Consider the following 18,149-nt stretch of genomic DNA (forward strand, 5'->3'; position numbering starts at 1 on the left):
AAAAAAAAAAAAAAGAAAAAAGTCTGTTTAAAGCGATGATTTTTCACTTGAATGTTTAATTTGGAGTATTTAATTTAGTATTGAACGGTGACTGGCCCGAATGTCCACAAGGCTGTGCTTTGTCCAAACAGGAGGTCAGACACTTGACTGCAGCAGCGGCAGCAGCGCCCCCCGCTGACAACTCCGACTTCCCCGCAGTCAAATCCTCTTTGGCCGGTCCGAGGACGGCGGCCATTTCCATCAGGACGTCCCGACAGAAGGTGAGGTCAGCTACGATGGATTTGATGTCACGCAAAAAGTGGCGGCAGTGCTTTTTGAAGGTGCGGGCCTCCCCCTTGCAGGCCTGGCAGAGTTAATTAAAGATGAAGCCGGCTCAGGAAAAAGCCCGGCGGGAATGATCTGATCTTATGGGGGATTTGGAAGCTAATCGTTGACTTTGCCTGAAACGATAAAAAAAAAAAAAAAAAAAAAAAAAGCGCAATTCACACTGCTTTCATGTCTTGTTTGCAACCTGGAGTTACAAAATCAGACAGGTGTTCGTTTCACGGCCACTTGTTGCTAGGCAGAATTGCTGGGGCACAATTTAGTGACCCAGAAATTGGCATACTGGAGTCAATCGTACAGATTTTTCTCTCGCAGTTACCTCATATTTTTCAATGGCCACTTGTTGCTAGACAGAATTGCTGGGGCACAATTATTAGTGCCCCCCCCCCTCCCCAAAGACAAGCTTGACAAAAATGATGCATGCTTCAGATTTGTTACTAGGTAGAATTTGTGGCAGGCAATTTGGGGCAGATGGCTCAGCTGCCCCACACAGCGGAGAAAGGACATTGGCCAAAAGCATTAAAAGGATCATTTACACACAACTAAACCTGAAAATGAGCACACTTTCATAACCATGACTCCCTCTGTTGTATCTGGCGGGGCAGTGCCCCGGCTTCCGCTAAACGCTAGTTTTTGATTAATTAAGACCCAAGTCGCTGTGCCAAGCAAGTCATAAGCAAAAGTGCTTGTGCATCCTTATCTTCAGTGGTGGGTCCCTGGTAGCCACCGCTAATTGCTAACTCTCGTTCCCCCTCCCCCCTCCGGCGTGTTTTGGCAGCGCGTCGGCGAGCTTTTTTGGCCGCCCTTCCGTGTTTTCCGCCGTTGTTTCCTGGAGGCCTGAATGGGATGGGTCGTTTGCGAAATGACAGGACATGCCAACAAATTGCATCACTTCTGGCTCAGCAGCCGAGGACAATGGCCAGCCATATGCCACTTGGGGGGGGGGGGGGTGGCCGGCTGAAATGAAGGAATGGCTCTCATTTCAATGTGCTGCCTTCCAAAGCCAGTTAGCCCCCCCCCAGCAACCCCCCCCAGCCACCCCCCCCCCCCCCGCCCCCCCCAACTTGGACCCCATGGTTACGACATAGGCGCATGCAAGGACCTGGCTGGGAGGCCATCTTGGCCCGTGGCGTGACACAGTCACATGAGATGTCGTGTCGCACGTTAGCGCAAACCAAAAAAAAAAAAAAGGGGAGCCGAGCACACTTTTGATTTTGCCACATTGCCACACTGTTTGTCTTATTTTGGGATTTCACGTCACGGGGTCCCTCATGTGTCTCACATTTTGTTTCAGCAGAGTCGGAGGAAGCTCCTCTGCCGGCGTGGGGGCACGAACGGCTGCTCAGGAAATGTAGGATCGTATTAGCATTCTGCCAATTAGCTAATTCACCAGATTGTTTTGGTCGGAGCTGGGCGTTCCGTCTGCGTCACGGACGGACAATCGACCGATGACGGGAAAAATGTAAAAATAGACGGATTAAGCATCGACGGACCCCCTTAATTTAGTCCGCCATTCATCTGCGGTCCGTCATTAGACTATTTTCCGCGGCGAGGCTTCGATGGCCGCGGGGAGGAAAGTAGCGAGTTGTTGTTGCTTGGGGGACAGATTTGAATGCGGGACCGGGCTGGGAACAGGCTTCCAAAGTGAGTCACTATTTTACTTCAAATATCATGATATTTAGTCATTTCATCACTATTATCTGTAAGCATGGCCAGGACTTAAATGCTGTGATTGGTTGTCCAATTTTGAGGCCCTCTCTGATTGGATGGCTTTTCGCTTTTGTTTTTTTGACCTGCAAATGAGGGAAAGAGTTCATTTTGCAAATGTCGAGAGTGTGCTATTTAAATTGTGAGAACGTCTCATAATTAAGTATGCAGATATATTCCCTCATGCGTCATGTTTTTTTCTTTTGCCTTTTTTTTTTTTTTCCCCACTATGGACTGAGAGCAAGTCAGGCGGCTTTGGAGAGGGGTGGGGGGGGGCTTGTGGATGATTAGCTTCTTTTTGTCCTCTGTGAGGGTGGAGGGTGGGGTGGGGAGGGCTCTTCTCCCTGAGAAGATTAAATATTTCTGCTTGAGAAAGTCTTTTTAGGGTGCCACTGACTGCTGTCCTGCTGCACCCTCACCCATCCTCCCCCTCCCAGTCAGCAGCCGGGGTCACCCCCCCCCCCCCCCACACACACCCCAAAACAAATCTCCCTCAGTTTGTCATCCCAAAATGTGGTGAAAAAAATTGTAATCTTCTCACAAAGAATAGAAAAAAAAAAAGATTCTATAGAGGAATTTTTTGCGAGTGGCCTCTTTATTGGGTGGTAGGGTTGCTGCGTACCCCGTCCCCCCCACCCCCCTTCACAGTATCCACACACAACGGGGCTCCAATCTGTCAAATAATTAGCCAGTGTGGCAGGACAAAGCTTGCGTTTCATACATCAGCGCTTGAATGCATCATCACTGTATTGTGACGGCTCATGGGAACTTCAGCTGGCGGGCCTCGGCAACCGGGGACAAGTAGTCATCCACTACATTTTTTTTTTTTTTTTTTTTTGTACATTTGACATGCTCTTAAACTTTGCTTAACATATTTTTGGCACTTTGCACGTGTGTCATCTCTCTTTTTTTTGTTGTTTTTTTTAAATCTTAATTTGGAATCAAAGTTATTTCAGACTTTATATTGACTTAAAAAATAATGCGGACACCCCTAATATATATATATACATATGTGTATGGTTGAGTTCTTTTCAACGGACATAAATGAGCGTCACTGTCGCGGCAAGAAGTTAAACACGCTCTTGACTGTCATGTGGCACAAATCTCTCATGGCCCCCCTCAATGTTGCTCTTTATTTGCCCCCCACCCCCATCCCATCCTCCTCCCAGACTGCGATTTATAAACACAACACGCCGCACAATGGCCGCCTTGTTTGCTAAACGGGATAGCCTTAATGGAGACTTATATTTCCAGGATTATATCTGCATTCACTTGCAAATCATTGGTGGGAGCAGTGGGAGTTGGAAGGGGGAGGGGGGGGCGGTGCTTTGGAGGGGGAGTGGGTGGGGGGGGGGTGGTCTTCAATGCTCTTCCTCTGTCTATGAATAATAGTATCATTTGAATTAAGTGGACACCTGGTGCAGCGGGTTCGGGCCGCGGAGGCGCGCCGCTGACCCGCAGCCGCCTGCCAACTTCCCGCTTTCCCAGCCTGTCCTTATCCGTCCCCTGCAGCCTCCAATTACGTTCCTGCGCCCCGCTAAATGCCACGCACTTGTAACTTTAGTCTCCCCGCGGCCAAAAAGCTGCTGGGAGGAACTTTTTTCTTCTTTTTTTTTTTTTTTTTTGTTCAAGAGAGCAGGAAGCAGGAGAAATTCTTATCAATCTCCTCTTTAGATTCCGAAAGAGCCGGTGTTACGTTACTAGGGGAAAAGTTGCAATTAAATACAGTAAAAAAAAAAAAAAAAGAAAAAAAAAAAAAGAAAAGAAAATGACAGCACACCGGATCCGTGACTAAAGCGTCTTTTGTTGATTTATTGTACATTAGTCAGCCGGCCGTGCACGGGAAAGAGGGGGAATTCTATTTGTATGCGTCCCCCGTGCTCGCCGCACACAATCGGGCCCGTATTGCAAATTTATACCAGGATGTAGCTTTAGTGGCCGGGACAAAAACACAAAGTTTTTCAAGTCGAGCGTCTGCTTTTGACGGAGGCTGACAAACAAAGCTTTGTTTTCCCCAAAAACTCACAGATGTCGAGTCCCCGCAGCTTGTTGTTGCTCCAAAACTGTTGGGGAATACTCTTAAGGGTGCGTGGGCAATGCTAGCGAGCCAGTTTTCCCAAATGGAAAGCGCTGGGTTTTTTTTTTTTTCTCCAACATTTTGTTTTCCTTCATTGTCGTTTTGCGCAACACCCTGCAACGTCTTTCTTGTGCGTGGCGACGCGTGTCATCTCGGTCAGACATAACCCAAACACAAAGCATGACCGCGCGTTTTTGTGTCATTTGTCTGTCTTGCGCGCGCAGGCAATGATCATAACTCTGACTCCGAAAAACATTTTCCCATCACCGTTATAGCGCCCTCAAATAAACAGTGCCGACCGTGACTGTGCGCTTATCCGGAACCCGCGCCTCCTGTCCTAGACTTCTTGGCCGGAGTCACTTTGTCAACTGACGGGATGGAAAGTGAGTGAAACAGATTGATATTTTTACAAAAATTAGAACCAGAGGAAGATCTTAAAGTGGAAGTCAACCCAAACTATTTTTTTTTTTTCCAGAATATGTTCTATGCAAGACCACTAGTTGAAACAAAGGCATTCTGATAAATATTTGTGGAATAAGAGTTAATTCACTCGTTTTTAGCCATTTCTCGGGGCGGCCATTTTGTCACTCGTGTCGACTGAAAATGACATCGCAGCTGCTCAGGGGACGACCAATCACGGCTGACCTGTTTTCCTGGTCGTTACCTGAGCCCTGAGTAGTTGTGATGTCGTTTTCAGTCGACAGAAGTGACAAAACGGCCGCCCCCCTCAGAGGGCTAAAAAATCAAAATCAAAATCAATCATGCAGTGTTTCAGCTATTGGGCCTGCATAGAACATATTCTTGAAAAAAAATGCTTCGGTTGATTTTCAGCTTTAAAGTTGTACAGCGGTCAGCGTCTCGGACTCTAACCCAAGCTCTAAACCAAAAACTAACTACACACATAAAAACAATCGGACTGCTTTTGTCACAATTTTATAACACTTCCCGATTAAGGATGTCAAGCACCCGATTCTCTTTTATGATTGCCCTATGAGATTATTCTTATAGCTGAGACGTGTTGAGAGTGGATTTGTCCCAATCGGAGACTCCAGAATGAGTCGGAGATCGAAAATCTTCAATGGCCAGGCGTCAGGGAAGCAAACAAAAGATTCCTGGAAATCGATTCAGTGGGAACCCGTCCTCAAACAAAACCAGAACCGGTTTTGGATTTGGCGTGATAAGTTGCAACGACTCACAGGAAGTGACTGTTTCAGACACAGATGACGATCGGCGTTAGTCCACATTTACACCAAAAGTTCTCCTTGTCCTTTTTGTTGACAAATGACACTTTGCGTTTGCTCCCTTGGGGGATTTTTTTTGTTTTTTTTTGCTCCAATTTCACAAGGAGCTGTCATGTCCCGCCGACGTAAAAGCTCTCTGACTTTCTCTCAAGGCGATTCCTTGAGGAGGTCTCGGACCCGAGTGCGGCGCTTTGTAATTCAAGCGGGCTCGGGGTCATCTTTTGCCGTTTGGGCCCCGGCGTCTGTCATGTGTTCATTCAAATCCAAATAGGCCGTATTGATTGCGTTATCAGGCCTCAGCAGCCCCGGCCCCGGCCTATTGATCCCTCTTGTGATTTATGATCATTTTCACACGCGCAAACACAACTCCCTTTGGTGCGATGATGTGAGGAAAGAGAAGCTGAGTGCGTGTCATTCTTTTAGATCTCTTCTCCAGCAGAACTAAAACTTGGGCGGGAAAGCCGCACAGGAGGCAAATGTTCTGCTAAATGTTGTTACGATCCAGCGAGTTTCATTGAAAAGTAAATCATAGGAAACAGGCGGGCTGCGCATGCCTGAAATTTACAAGCCGTGGACGCCGCCTCGGCCTCGGACCTTTCTGCTAATCGTGTGTTTGGATTCGGCTTTTCTTTAAATGTCCAATTTTCGCATCTTTATGTACACGTACAATATATTGGTATATATATATTTTCGCCATCTCTGCATTGAAGGGTAAATATATATATATATATATATATATATATATATATATATATATATATATATATATATATATATATATATATATATATATATATATATGTAGAACCGTAAAAATAATGACTACTTTCTTATTCGCTGTTTCATTACATTCTTGACTTGTTTTTTAAAAACATTTAGAGGTTACGTTGATCATATTTCAACTTCAACTATTTTCCTTTAGTGATGCAGACCTTTCTCTGCAACCTCTCGAAAGGTTTACCACCCCGCTTTCTCCGGCGTCAGGCCCACATGGAGCCTTGCTTGCCCACCTGTTGGACTGCAACAAGGTACTTATAAATCTTTGAACAACTTATATATAACATAAACAGATCAAACACGCGGACAGAGTGCGTGGCAACACTCACAGGCATATATTCTTTATCCTCTGCAAAAAAAAATAGCTCAGTTGTGGCCGTCTGCGTTTCCTCATCAAATCTTCAGGTACTATTTATATATATATTATACTACTTCTACTTCCTTATTGTGTTACAGTCGGTTAGCTATGTGACTGTACGTTTAAATCAAGTAAAATAGCGGACGGCGCGGTTGCAATTGTGTCAGGAGATCGCGGTCAAGTTGCGGCTTTGCGGTTTGATTCCGCCCGAGGGCGACGGGACAACACCGATTAGCGAGAATCGATATCAAATCAAGGATGCTGGGGCGTCCCGATAAGCGGCGGACTATTCATCATAAGCAAACGTGATGCTTTCCCGAAGAGATGATATTCCGGCCAGGAAAGGAGAGTCTCGCCTTATCTCCCCGGAGCAGCGCGATGGAAGACGACGCGGCGATCAATAGCGGGCCGCTCGCGTGAAGTACTCGCAATTATCAACAGCTGATTTGGTCCCGAACACCCCCTCCTTCCACCCCCCCTCGCCCAAAGTACATCTTTTCACAGCACACGATGACAAGTTTAGGCACAATGCGGGTTGAAAAGGAGGATTACACCTTTGTTTGCGTCAAGGAGTGCTTTTCACTCCGCGTCCGAGGACCCAAAGCGCCAATTTCTCAGACGTCATTCCATGACTTCCTTGTCGAGAAAAGTAAAACTACAGCGTTTTGAATATGTTTTCAGTTGAAGGCACGTCTCAGAGCAATCGATATTTTCAATACGTAATATGGCGGGAATCCTTGTCTCGCGGAATTCACATCATAAATACAAGAAAAGCTCATCTCTCAGCATCCACCCAATTAGTATGAATATGTTTCATGCGCCACATATCACTGTCAGGAAAGCTTGTCTCGGCATCCCGCTCACGCCGCATCATTTGAAGGCTCGTCTCTCAGCATTCGGGCAGTCATGGCAAGAGAAGTCCAACTGAAAGCTTGTCATTTTTACTGGGAATAGCTGTCTCTCGGCATTACACACAAAAATGGGAAGAGGTATGTTTGATGTATTGAAAGCTCGCCTCTTAGCATTCGCCAATAAGTATGAATAGCACTTCGTAGCTTTTCACTTGAGAATCAAATGTGTTTGCCCATCTCTCAGCATTGACACCATCATAACCCCCCAAACACATTTGATTCTCAAGTGAAAATGTTGTCTCTCAGCATCCATATAATTAAGTACATATTTTGACACGGTTGGATAGCTATTTTTTTTTTTTTTTTTTTTTTAGCAATTACACATACGAGTGATTCATAAAATACAGTCTAAATAGTGCGCAAATAAATGACATGTATGTTAATGCTCATCTCTCAGCACTCGGCCGCGATTTCAAAATGTTTTTTTTTTTTTTTTTTCCCCCCCTCGGTGTTTTATAGCGCCGAAAGTGTGGGAGGTCCAGCACACCTCCAGCCTATCACCGCTGATGCACCCCGGGAGGAAGACTTCGCGGAGGCACCGGCGGAGGAGCGAGCCTCAGTCAGCCGCCGTCAGCGCGCCAAAGTTTGACGACCGTCCCGGCCCCTGCAACCAGCCGACGTCGGCGTTTCTTTTTTTTTACCCCCTGCGAAGGCGCGCCAAAGTGGGATTAAAAGGCAAGCGTGGACCCCCAGGACGTCCTGTTTGGACTGGTTTGGAGTTGCGCGTAAAAGCAGCTGATCGCCGCCCTCCAAAGGCAAGTTACTGAACGTCATCGCTCATTTCCATACGTGCGAGTAGCCAATCCCCCCCAACCCCAGCCGAGCGAGGGTCCTAAAAGCATGAACCCCCCACCCCCTTTTCCACCATCATCATTGTCATCATCATCACACTGACATGCGCAATCGCCGCCCACCGGGGGGCATCCGCGCCGCAGCCTCCGTGTGCGCTTAGTCGAGTCAGCCCGCCCGCTCGCACCCGGCCAGTGGCTGCCAGCGGCTGCCAGCGGCTGCCAGTGGCTGCATGCGAGCCGAGCACGGTGGGCCAGGCGGCGGCGTGCACGCGGCGACATGTCCCGGCGCAAGCAAGCCAAGCCGCAGCACCTCCGGGCCGGACACGACGAGCCTCCGGGCGGCCTCCGCATCCTCCGCCATGACGGTACGTGCAAGTTGGGAGCGACCGAAAAAAACAACCAAAAAAAAAGTTACTACTAAGAAGAGATAACAAGACTAAATCGAAGTTCATGTGGCTCTGTGTTAACTTTGTAGCTTTATTCTTTACGTGCTGAGACGTTTTGGGGTGTTAAAAGGACTCGACGTGAGTCATGATTTAATTACTTTATTCGAAATCAAATGTTTGTATACTTGCACATGTGTGCATGTATTTATGTATAGATATCAAACACATATGCTCACGTATAGACGACATATTTGCCAAAATATATCAAAACTCTTGCAATGAAGTTAACAAACGTGCACTCAGCCGTTGGGTTTAAAAATAACACAATTTCGGGTCAAAAATGGACCGACACAGAAATTGCGTCAATTTGACCCACTTTCTTGCATTGTTTTGTATACAAAACAGCCCACTTTTTAGGGTGGTTTTGTACAAAACTATACATTTTGCGGGTTGTTTTCTGTACGAACAACCAAGTTGGGTCAAATTGACCCAAGTTGTGGATCGCTTCATTTTTTTTTTTTTTTACCCAAAATTGTGTTATTTTCAACCAAACTGTTTTTAGAGTGTGGGTTGAAAAAAAACAAAAAACACCTAAAATGATTGTAAAATACATTAAAAATGAACATCTCCGCCGTGTCTTTAACAGTTTAGTCCAAAATGATTATATTTGAATTAAAAATAGCAGAATGTTTGGTTGTGTCCAGGCCTTGCAAGCATTTAAACTTTTCTCCTTATTATTCACTTTTCATATAGCTGCAGCCAAATGATTCCTAACTACATTTACAGGTTTATCTGTATACTCGCCTATACAATTTTACACTCTGAGCATCAACGTGAGAAGAGTTTTTCTTCAATTAGCCTCAGCAACAAACACAGCCTCTTTATCTCAATACATTAATGACTATTGTCCTTATCATGACAATAATATCCGTAAGCAGATCTGCCCGCTTGCGTTATCGCACAGCGGCTCCTCCTGTCATCATATTTTCTAATTGCCGTATAATTCTATTCATCTACGGAGCGAGCAGATGTTATTTGAACCTTTTCATGCGGCCAGGATTGAATTCATAATAAATAAAAAGCACAGTTTTTGATTGGCGAGTGTAATGTAATGCAAATGGTTTCTAATTGCTGTCGCGTAATAAAATACATTTCCCGCCCCTGGTAGAATATGAAGTTTGTTCACGCCTATGAGGCCATTCGGCATTCTTACCTATTGGTCGTGCATGGTTTATGTACGCGGTCCCGGCCTGTGGCTTGACGTCAGTCAGATCACACACCCCCCTCCCCCACCCCCGTGTCGGCATCATAATACACTTAGTACACCAGAGGTGGAAAGGTCAGGCGGCCAGGCCGAGAAGAGAGTCTGTCTGTTGTTCCAGCCTTCTAAAACCGCACAGCCGGGAATGGCCGTAAATCTGCTGCCTTGCTCCTCTTATTATGGTGTGAATTACCGCGCTGGAAATGCTCACCATTCATGCACGCGTGCTATTATATTTGGAGAAATATTTCAAAGGCGGAAATGAAAAGAAAAAACACCTCGCCTTTGCTTTCTCTGGAAGTAACTCGAACAAAGTGAGCCTACAGATTTTAGTAGTTTTTTTTTTTTTTTTTACCAGAATTGCCCGAGACCACCCACTTGGTGAGCTGCTGATTGTTTACCTCTGACAGGGCCCTACTTTGGCATGGATCGCCTTCACTCGCCGCTAATTGCACGCCTGTATTGTCAGGCTTAAAAAGTGCAGGATAGCTGTCTTCTTTTTTTTTTTTTTACGTTTGTCAATGCAAACAAATTGTGTTTGCATGAGGATTTATCGACTCGTATCACTTGCTCGCGACAATTGGGGGGCTAGCAGCAGCTCCAGTCCAATGCATAAATGCATGCAAACGGAGCACGGGCACTCGTGGTGAATGCTCGAAAAACATGACTAGATAACTTTCCATTTTTAAGTAGAATTGAGGTGAAGTGGTGGTTTGCATGGGTGCTTCACGCGTTGAGGGTTCGAATCTGAGTTCAGTGGTGCACAGTTGAAGGGGTTTTCATCTTTTTGTCAATTGAGTGAAATGAACATTTTTATTTCTGTTTTGCAGCTCAAATCGAATCATTTATACTCAGCCTATCCCAAGATCAGCAATTATGAGGCTATTTGGGAAAAAATAAAAAAACATATCAAAAAGCTCTTTCAAAGCGGTTCAATTCCAAGAAAATAATTTAGTTAGAACACAGTCCAAACTTTTCATGAGACTATAAATTTATACTGACATGGGATTGAGTCAAAAATTCAAGGTATAGATTTTGGTTACGGCGTCTAACGCTCGTGTGTCAGCATCGTTTTTCAAGCTTTTTCCAGCACAACTTGGGGTAGCGGTTTGCAGGTTTGCCTCATGGAGAGGTTTTGGGTTTGAATCTTGGCTCTGTCCCTCCAGTGTGGAGTTTGGATGTTCCCGGGCTTCCTCCCACATCCTCAAAACATCCACGTTAGCTTCACTGAAAACTCCCAAGTTGGGCTCCAAGTGTGAATGCTTGTTTGTCCATTGTGCCCTTGCGATTGGCTGCCAACGTGTCCGGGGTGACGCCAGCTCACCAGCAACCAAAATAGGTGAGAAGTGCGAAAGAAAAATGGATGGACGTTCCTCATGGAACACACTTGTACACGTTTGTGCTACACAATTTCGTTCCAAAAATCCCCAAATCTGGATCTGGTCGTATTTATTTCCCGGACACAAGCTGGTGCGGCAATGGGTGTTGTCAAGTCGACTCTTTCCATCTGCTGTTTTTTTTTTTTTTTCCGCTGCTGCCTGCTTCTCTAATGGCGCGAAGCCTGAACAGATTGAATGAAAAGTCATCGCGCAAAGTCGTCTCTTAGCTTTTGTACGACGTCGAGAACAAAGCGGTTGTTATTAAAACTCCAAAAAGTGCCCTCATTTCCTGTTTTTTCCATGCGGCGGAATTAAATAAACACAGAGCAGAATCAATGTCACATATGGGCGTTCATTATCTGTCTGCACAACTGAGAGGTCAGATAACTTTATTGAAGCCCATTGATTTTTCCGGCAGATTATTAACATCTGAGGGCGAGTGTGTGTGATTGTGTGAAACATTTGGGCAAGGCACTAAAGTCACTGAGGACCCCTGGGAGCCAGCAAACTGTAGCTTGGGGGTCTGCAAAATAGTTTGCAATGGATTTTTTTTTTAAGTGCGTGCATATGGGCAAACCAAGTCAAGCAACTACTTCTCCCTGCTTTATATTGAGGCCAATTAAAAGTTCTGTGATTGTGATACAGAATATAAATATAGTCCTATTTTTTGAGAAATATAGTCTAATATTAACAAGATAGACTTTTTTTTTATCCTGACATAATACCTTTCTTATTCTCATTTTACACACAAATAAAGAAATGTTGCACTACAAAAAAAAGTTCCCTTAATATATTGCAAATTTTACCTATGGACTGAATTACAACCCTTTTTCTTTGTCTTTCTTTTAATTGGCATCAGGATGAACAGAAAATTCCCTCCCTTGTGTCCCCGACCCAAAACATGTGTGAAGCCTTGGAATAGAAATGAGCTCTTAAGCAGCTGAGTGCGTGCATGTACGGTAGACTCTCTAAATTGGTCAATTCCTGTGATTCTCCACGCAACGCGGTGTGACAAATAACCTATCCCGTGACATTCATCTGTCTGCCAGATTCCGTGGAGGACGTAGAGAGAGAGGACCCCAGCGGGACAGGAAGTTCGCCCCGCAGCGAGGTCACGCACGTTTGCCACCGATGCCGCGCCGAGTTCTTCACTTGGGGCCAGCTGAGCGAGCATCGGAAATCGTGCGTCGAGGATCGCCCAGTGTTGATTGCGAGGGACGGCAAGGAAGGCGCTGCCGAGTCCTCCGCGGGACCCTCGCCAGTCCCCAGCGTGGAATCTAGTGACTCGTCGGCGGGAGAGTCGGCGGTGACCGACTGTGACAGCCTGGACGAGGCTATGGAGGTTGGGCGGCAGGACAAATACGCCTGCAGCTCTTCGGCGGCGGATTCCGCCGAGACCCCGCAGACGCTGCCCAGCACCAACGTGACCCTGGAAATTCTGCACAGCACCAGGGTGGCCGTCGCCCAGTTCTCCCAAGGGGTGGGCGGCGGCATTGGCGGGCGTGCGGCTTCGGCCGCCATCCCGCTCATCCTGGAGCACTTGCTGGCGTTGCAGCAGCAACAGGTCCACCAGCTGCACCTGATCGAGCAGATCTGCAGCCAGGTGGCCACCATGAGCGAGCAGCCCAGCAAGGAGGCCTTGGACCCGCTGTCCAGAGCCTTGCGCCTGGTGGCCAACCCCTACCCCCCTCCCGTCCTGCCGCTGTCAGGGAATACACCATCCGACATCAACGGCCAAGTTGCCGTTTCGCTGTCAACCTTGCCTGGAAAGCCACAAAACCTTCCCTCGCAAACGGCATGCAGGCAGCCGCTCCCTAGAGAGGTTGCGTGTACTTCGGCCTCTTCTTCGGAAAACTCAACCCCATCCCTCTCCAGTTGTAGCAGCCTCTCTGCATTAATGCCTCCTTACGTCGGCTCGCATCCAAGCAGCAGCTCTCACACCCTGAGCTCCGCGAGTCCTCTCTCCCTGGGACAGGGCAGCGTCCCCTTCTTGCCTCACGGCACCCCCAGCGGCGTCATCTTCCCCAATCCTTTAGCCAGCATCGCCGCCACGGCCAATGCGCTCGACCCGCTGGCGGCCATGTTGAAGCAACAGAAGGGCAAGCCGTCCAGCGCGTCCTTGTACGAAACGAAGCCCGGCCCCGAGGAGCCCTTCTTCAAGCATAAATGCCGCTTCTGCGCCAAAGTCTTTGGCAGCGACAGCGCCCTGCAGATCCACCTGCGCTCCCACACTGGAGAGCGACCCTTCAAATGCAACATCTGCGGCAACCGCTTCTCCACCAAGGGCAACTTGAAGGTGCACTTCCAGAGGCACAAAGACAAGTACCCCCAAGTACAGATGAACCCGTACCCCGTGCCTGAGTATCTGGACAATGTGCCGACGAGCTCCGGGATTCCCTACGGAATGACCGTGCCGCCGGGAAAAGCCGCCTCTTCTTGGCTGGATAGCGAACCCGTCACAACAACCTTGCCAGCCTCCGTGGGTCTCGCGCACTCCTCCACCATCGAGGGCTCCAGTGAGCCTTCAAGTATGGCGCCATCTGTTCAGTCCTTGCACCAGCCAGCGTCGGGTGAGTGCGTGTCGCCAAGCCGGAGAGGCAGCGAGGCTCGATTGTCTCCGCTGTCAGACACTCGGCAGTTCAACCAGGAGCCGGAGGGATCCGGCGGTATAAAAACGGAGGAGGTACACCTGCCACAAAGCTGCACGCAGATCCTGAGAGGCACTCAAGTAACCCAGGAAACCAGCAAGACATCTGGAGCGACCACGCCGGAACCTGTGGCGTCAGTGTCTCCCGTGTCCAGCCCGGACGATTTTTCCCCCGGCGGCCTCCTGGACTCTATGCAAACCTCGGAAACCTCAAAGCTGCAGAAGCTGGTGGAGAACATTGACAAAAAGATCGCCGAAGCCAACCAGTGTGTCCTGTGTAAGCGCGTCCTCAGTTGCCCGAGCGCGCTGAAGATGCACTACCGCATCCACACGGGCGAGAGGCCCTTCAAGTGTAAGGTGTGCGGCCGGGCTTTCAGCACCAAGGGCAACCTGAAGACCCACGTGGCCGTTCACAGGGAGAACCCGCCGGTGCAGGTGCAACACTCATGTCCCATTTGCCAGAAGAGGTTCACCAACGCCGTGGTCCTCCAGCAGCACATCCGCATGCACATGGTGGGCCAGATCCCGGACTCGGCTCTGCTGGATGCCGTTCAGGACATGGAGGCAGAGAACCAGAAGAACTTGGACAGTCCCAGCAGCAACGACCTCGCCGATGACGTCTCCATGGAGGGGGATGACGCAGAGGAAATACAGGAAGTGGAAAACGGGGTCAGTCCTCCTAAATCTTCGCCAGAGAACCATCTGATTGACTCCACGGTGAACCTCAGCACCTCCTCTGGGGATACATTTCTCACCAATGGCTATGACGACCAGATCCAGATTGAATGCTCTTTAACCGAGAAAGGGATGGGAAATCTGGGAACCGCCAGCCCCCCTGCGACGCCGCCTTTATCGCCTGCACCGAGTACGGAGTTTCGGGACCACTTTGCGGCATCTGTGAAGAAAGAACAAGCCGAATCGGGACCCCAAGGCCTCGCCCACCTGGTGACCAGCGCGTCGACTCGAGCAATAAAGTCAGAGGTGAACGCTTACACGGAAGCGTACCCGACGTTCGGCGTGAACTTGTCAGCCACGTACCCGTCAGTCACCAGCCCGGGGATCGCCGCCCTGCTGGGACCGGCGCCCCCTCGCCGGACGCCCAAGCAGCACAACTGCAGCGCCTGCGGGAAGAACTTCTCCTCGGCCAGCGCGCTTCAGATCCACGAGCGCACGCACACCGGCGAGAAGCCCTTCGTCTGCTCCGTCTGCGCTCGAGCTTTCACCACCAAGGGCAATCTCAAGGTAGGCTTCAACTTCGCTGCGAGCCACGTCATCGTGACGCTCTCTCCTCAGGGGAACAGTTACAGCAGCGAAAAACCTTGCTAGTCTGCCAAAAAGCACAATTCAATATGTACCTTGGTTTTATGTCCATGGTTTGGAACACATCTGGTTATCCCAAAGGCAGGGGAACAAAATTCCAAACTTCTATTTTGAGTAAAACGGGGATGGAGTTAATATTTGAAATAAAACATCAACAGCCTGAATCTTTTCTTTTAGGATGTATGAAATCAATAGTTTGTCTTTTTTTTTAGGAAATGACTGATGCAATGATTTCAGATTGATATTTACTCTTTAGTACTCACCAATACAGACTCCCGATACCTCTTTTGATGCCCTTGTTTAAAGATTGGTAACTACTGCAACGTCGATGCTTATTTCCGTTAGCCCCGTCTGTGACATTTTACGTGAAATATTAGCGTTAAGCTAGCTGACGTCATGAAATGAAACTACATGGTTTGGCTGAACATTTTGGTGTTTAAACACACAAGGTTTTACACTCTTTTTGTCGGCTTTACAGTAAACAGCTTGGAGTGAGTTTTTTCTCCATACTGACGTTGTACAATTGCCTCGCGTTTTTTTGACAGCGAGAGTGAAAACGGGCGCTAAGAAGTACTTGAAAAGACGTTTTTTTAATAGGTTTAAGTGTGCTTTAAGATATTTCGAGTGTGTTTGAACGGCGTGGGAGGAGTAAAACAAAACTCAATTCTTTTTGATTCATGGCGAGGCCGTTTGTTGCCTCACGTATGCTAACTTTGAAATTAGCATCTGGTGTTTTGATGACCAGCGTTTTTTGTCGTCCCTTGGCAGGTTCACATGGGAACGCACATGTGGAACAACACGCCAGCCAGGAGGGGCCGGCGTCTCTCGGTGGACAACCCCATGGCGCTGCTGGGCTCCGACGCCGTCAAGTTGGACCTGGCTGCCCGGGCCATGCACGTTGACGCCGGCTTCTGGAGCCGCTACGCAAGCGCCATCACCAGCAGCCTGGCCCTGAAGAACAACGAGATATCGGTGATTCAAAACCGAGGCGTGACGCCGCTGCGCCCGATGGCCGCCGGCATGGACAGGGTGAACGGAGCGGCGGGGCCAATCACGAGCCTGTCCAAGAACGGCGTGGACCTGGGGAACAACAGACATTTTTCTATGCTGATTGATGACAGTAAAGACATTGGAATCAAGTGACGCAAGCTATTATGGACATTAAAGTATTTGTAAAACAGCTGGTTTCTTTTTACATGCAGTACAGTGAATGATATGTACGAGAGATGTACATAAACACATTTTAAAAGTATTCCTTAGCACCTGTTCTCACTCTGCTACTTCAAGCTCTGTTTGTCACCTCCAGTTGGTTTGCTGTAAACTGACACAAAACAAGCTAGAGTGAGACATTGTTTATTAAGCAGCAAAATGTTCAACCAAACCATAAACAGTGGTGCCTTGAGATACAAGTTTAATTTGTTCCATTACCCTGCTTGTAACTCAAGACTTGTCGCTAATTATCTTTTCCCCATTGAAATTAATGGTTATGTCATTAATCAGTTTCGGTGTCCCCAGGTTTTTTTTTTGTTAATGCCTTTCAAATAAAAAAAAATAGCTCTGTATTTTACTTCATAAAAACATTGTGAAAATTAAATAGAATGTAAGGAATTTCTGCCACATTTTTTGTTTCGATTCAGTGGACGTTGTGCTACTGCTTAGCTTTATTAGCGTTCCTAAGGCAAAGCTTTGTGGTTGTTTTAAATACACATGTAATTCGCTTTGTTTTATGTTTAGTTTGACAAGCGTCAGTCGCTGAGTTCACTGCCGCCAAACAGTGCTTGTATCTCAAATTTTTGCCCGAAAGTCAAAGCAAAAACTTCGGCCAAACAGCAGCTTGTGTCTAGAAAAACTCGTATCTCAATGCACCACGGTTATTTTGACGATTTAACAAATTTCTGCTGGCTTAGACCTAACATAATACAAAATGTCATAGTCAGGCTACCCCAAATTATCAAAGACATTACAGTAATTTTAAACTTTCCAAAAAACGGCTCCTGCAACTCTAAATTCAGAACTCTATTTATAAATGGTCTTAAAAGTCCACAATACATTTACTCAATTACTAATATGTTTATCCACTGAGAGGCACTAGTACCTGTCATTTTTTTTGTCCTTTCGCTTTTGTTAAACGAGCATGTGAAAGATGACTATTGGTGCTCGGAAAGAAGGGAACATACTGAATGTTCGAATCAATAATGCAAAAAGTCTGCACTCCTTCCTCTGGACAGCTGCCCAATGCTGCGAGCTGGTGCAAGGCACAACATATGCTCACCAATACCGCCAACACATTCTAAACAAAACAGAACCAGATGAACAGTTTTCAGTCTTTTTGTGGAAAAAAAGTAAAATGGAGAACGAATGCTTGGCGTATACCATCTCAACCTCCTCTTCATAGAGGTGACACTAATGATAAATGTGCACTATACATGCACCTACTTTTATTTCTTCATTCTTGCACATGTGAGCATCTAAAAAAACTGCAAAAAAAATGCTGGAAAAAAACAATGATTATCTCCTTAGTTGGCAATTAAAATAAAACTTTCTAACAGTGATTTTTCAAGTGAGGTTAGAATACAGGGTGTCCATTAAGTCTCCATTTTCTGTCTTACTTACCTACTTACTCTGAAATGGAATCCATTTCATTAACCTGAAAGACACAATTGCAAAAACGCCCCCCCCCCCCCGAAAAACAACAACAACACACGTACATTTTATTAATTGCTTTTGTATTTTTTTTTTTTTTACTTGTGGTGCCCGACTGTAATAATAATATATATTTATTGACATTTTTGCGTTGCTAAACACACTAAAAATAATTATAGTGGTAGGCCACAGAAAATGTGTGAATTTCAACTCTGTTAAGACTTCGAGCAGAATATACTGAGCGTTGTGGGTGTAATTGTCCCTAAATGCTAATTTTTGTATTTTGTGGTGACAAATAAGTATTTCGCGGCCACAAATTAGCATTTT

At 46.9% G+C, this 18,149-nt stretch overlaps 1 protein-coding gene across 5 annotated transcripts; it reads left to right on the top strand.

Annotated features, from left to right (window-relative positions):
* Positions 1-1,627: 1,627 nt before the first annotated feature.
* LOC147131930 (sal-like protein 3) lies at positions 1,628-17,731 on the top strand. 5 transcript variants are annotated; one of them, XM_086015268.1, is made up of 5 exons: positions 1,628-1,968; positions 6,305-6,377; positions 7,855-8,551; positions 12,262-15,101; positions 15,948-17,731. In XM_086015268.1, exons 3-5 carry the CDS (start codon positions 8,464-8,466, stop codon positions 16,320-16,322), a joined length of 3,303 nt encoding a protein of 1,100 aa, XP_085871394.1. In that variant the 5' UTR covers positions 1,628-1,968; positions 6,305-6,377; positions 7,855-8,463; the 3' UTR covers positions 16,323-17,731. The 5 variants fall into 5 exon arrangements, with proteins under 5 accessions (XP_085871394.1, XP_085871396.1, XP_085871395.1 ...); XM_086015269.1 differs by lacking the exon at positions 1,628-1,968 and adding an exon at positions 4,424-4,491 and having other exon boundaries at positions 6,272-6,377; XM_086015270.1 differs by lacking the exon at positions 6,305-6,377 and having other exon boundaries at positions 1,949-1,968.
* The last annotated feature ends 418 nt before the right edge of the window (positions 17,732-18,149 follow it).

The sequence above is a fragment of the Filicampus tigris genome, chromosome 18, assembly GCF_054856515.1.
Source record: "Filicampus tigris isolate MCC_2025a chromosome 18, RoL_Ftig_1.0, whole genome shotgun sequence".
NCBI classification, from domain to species: Eukaryota; Metazoa; Chordata; class Actinopteri; order Syngnathiformes; family Syngnathidae; genus Filicampus; species Filicampus tigris.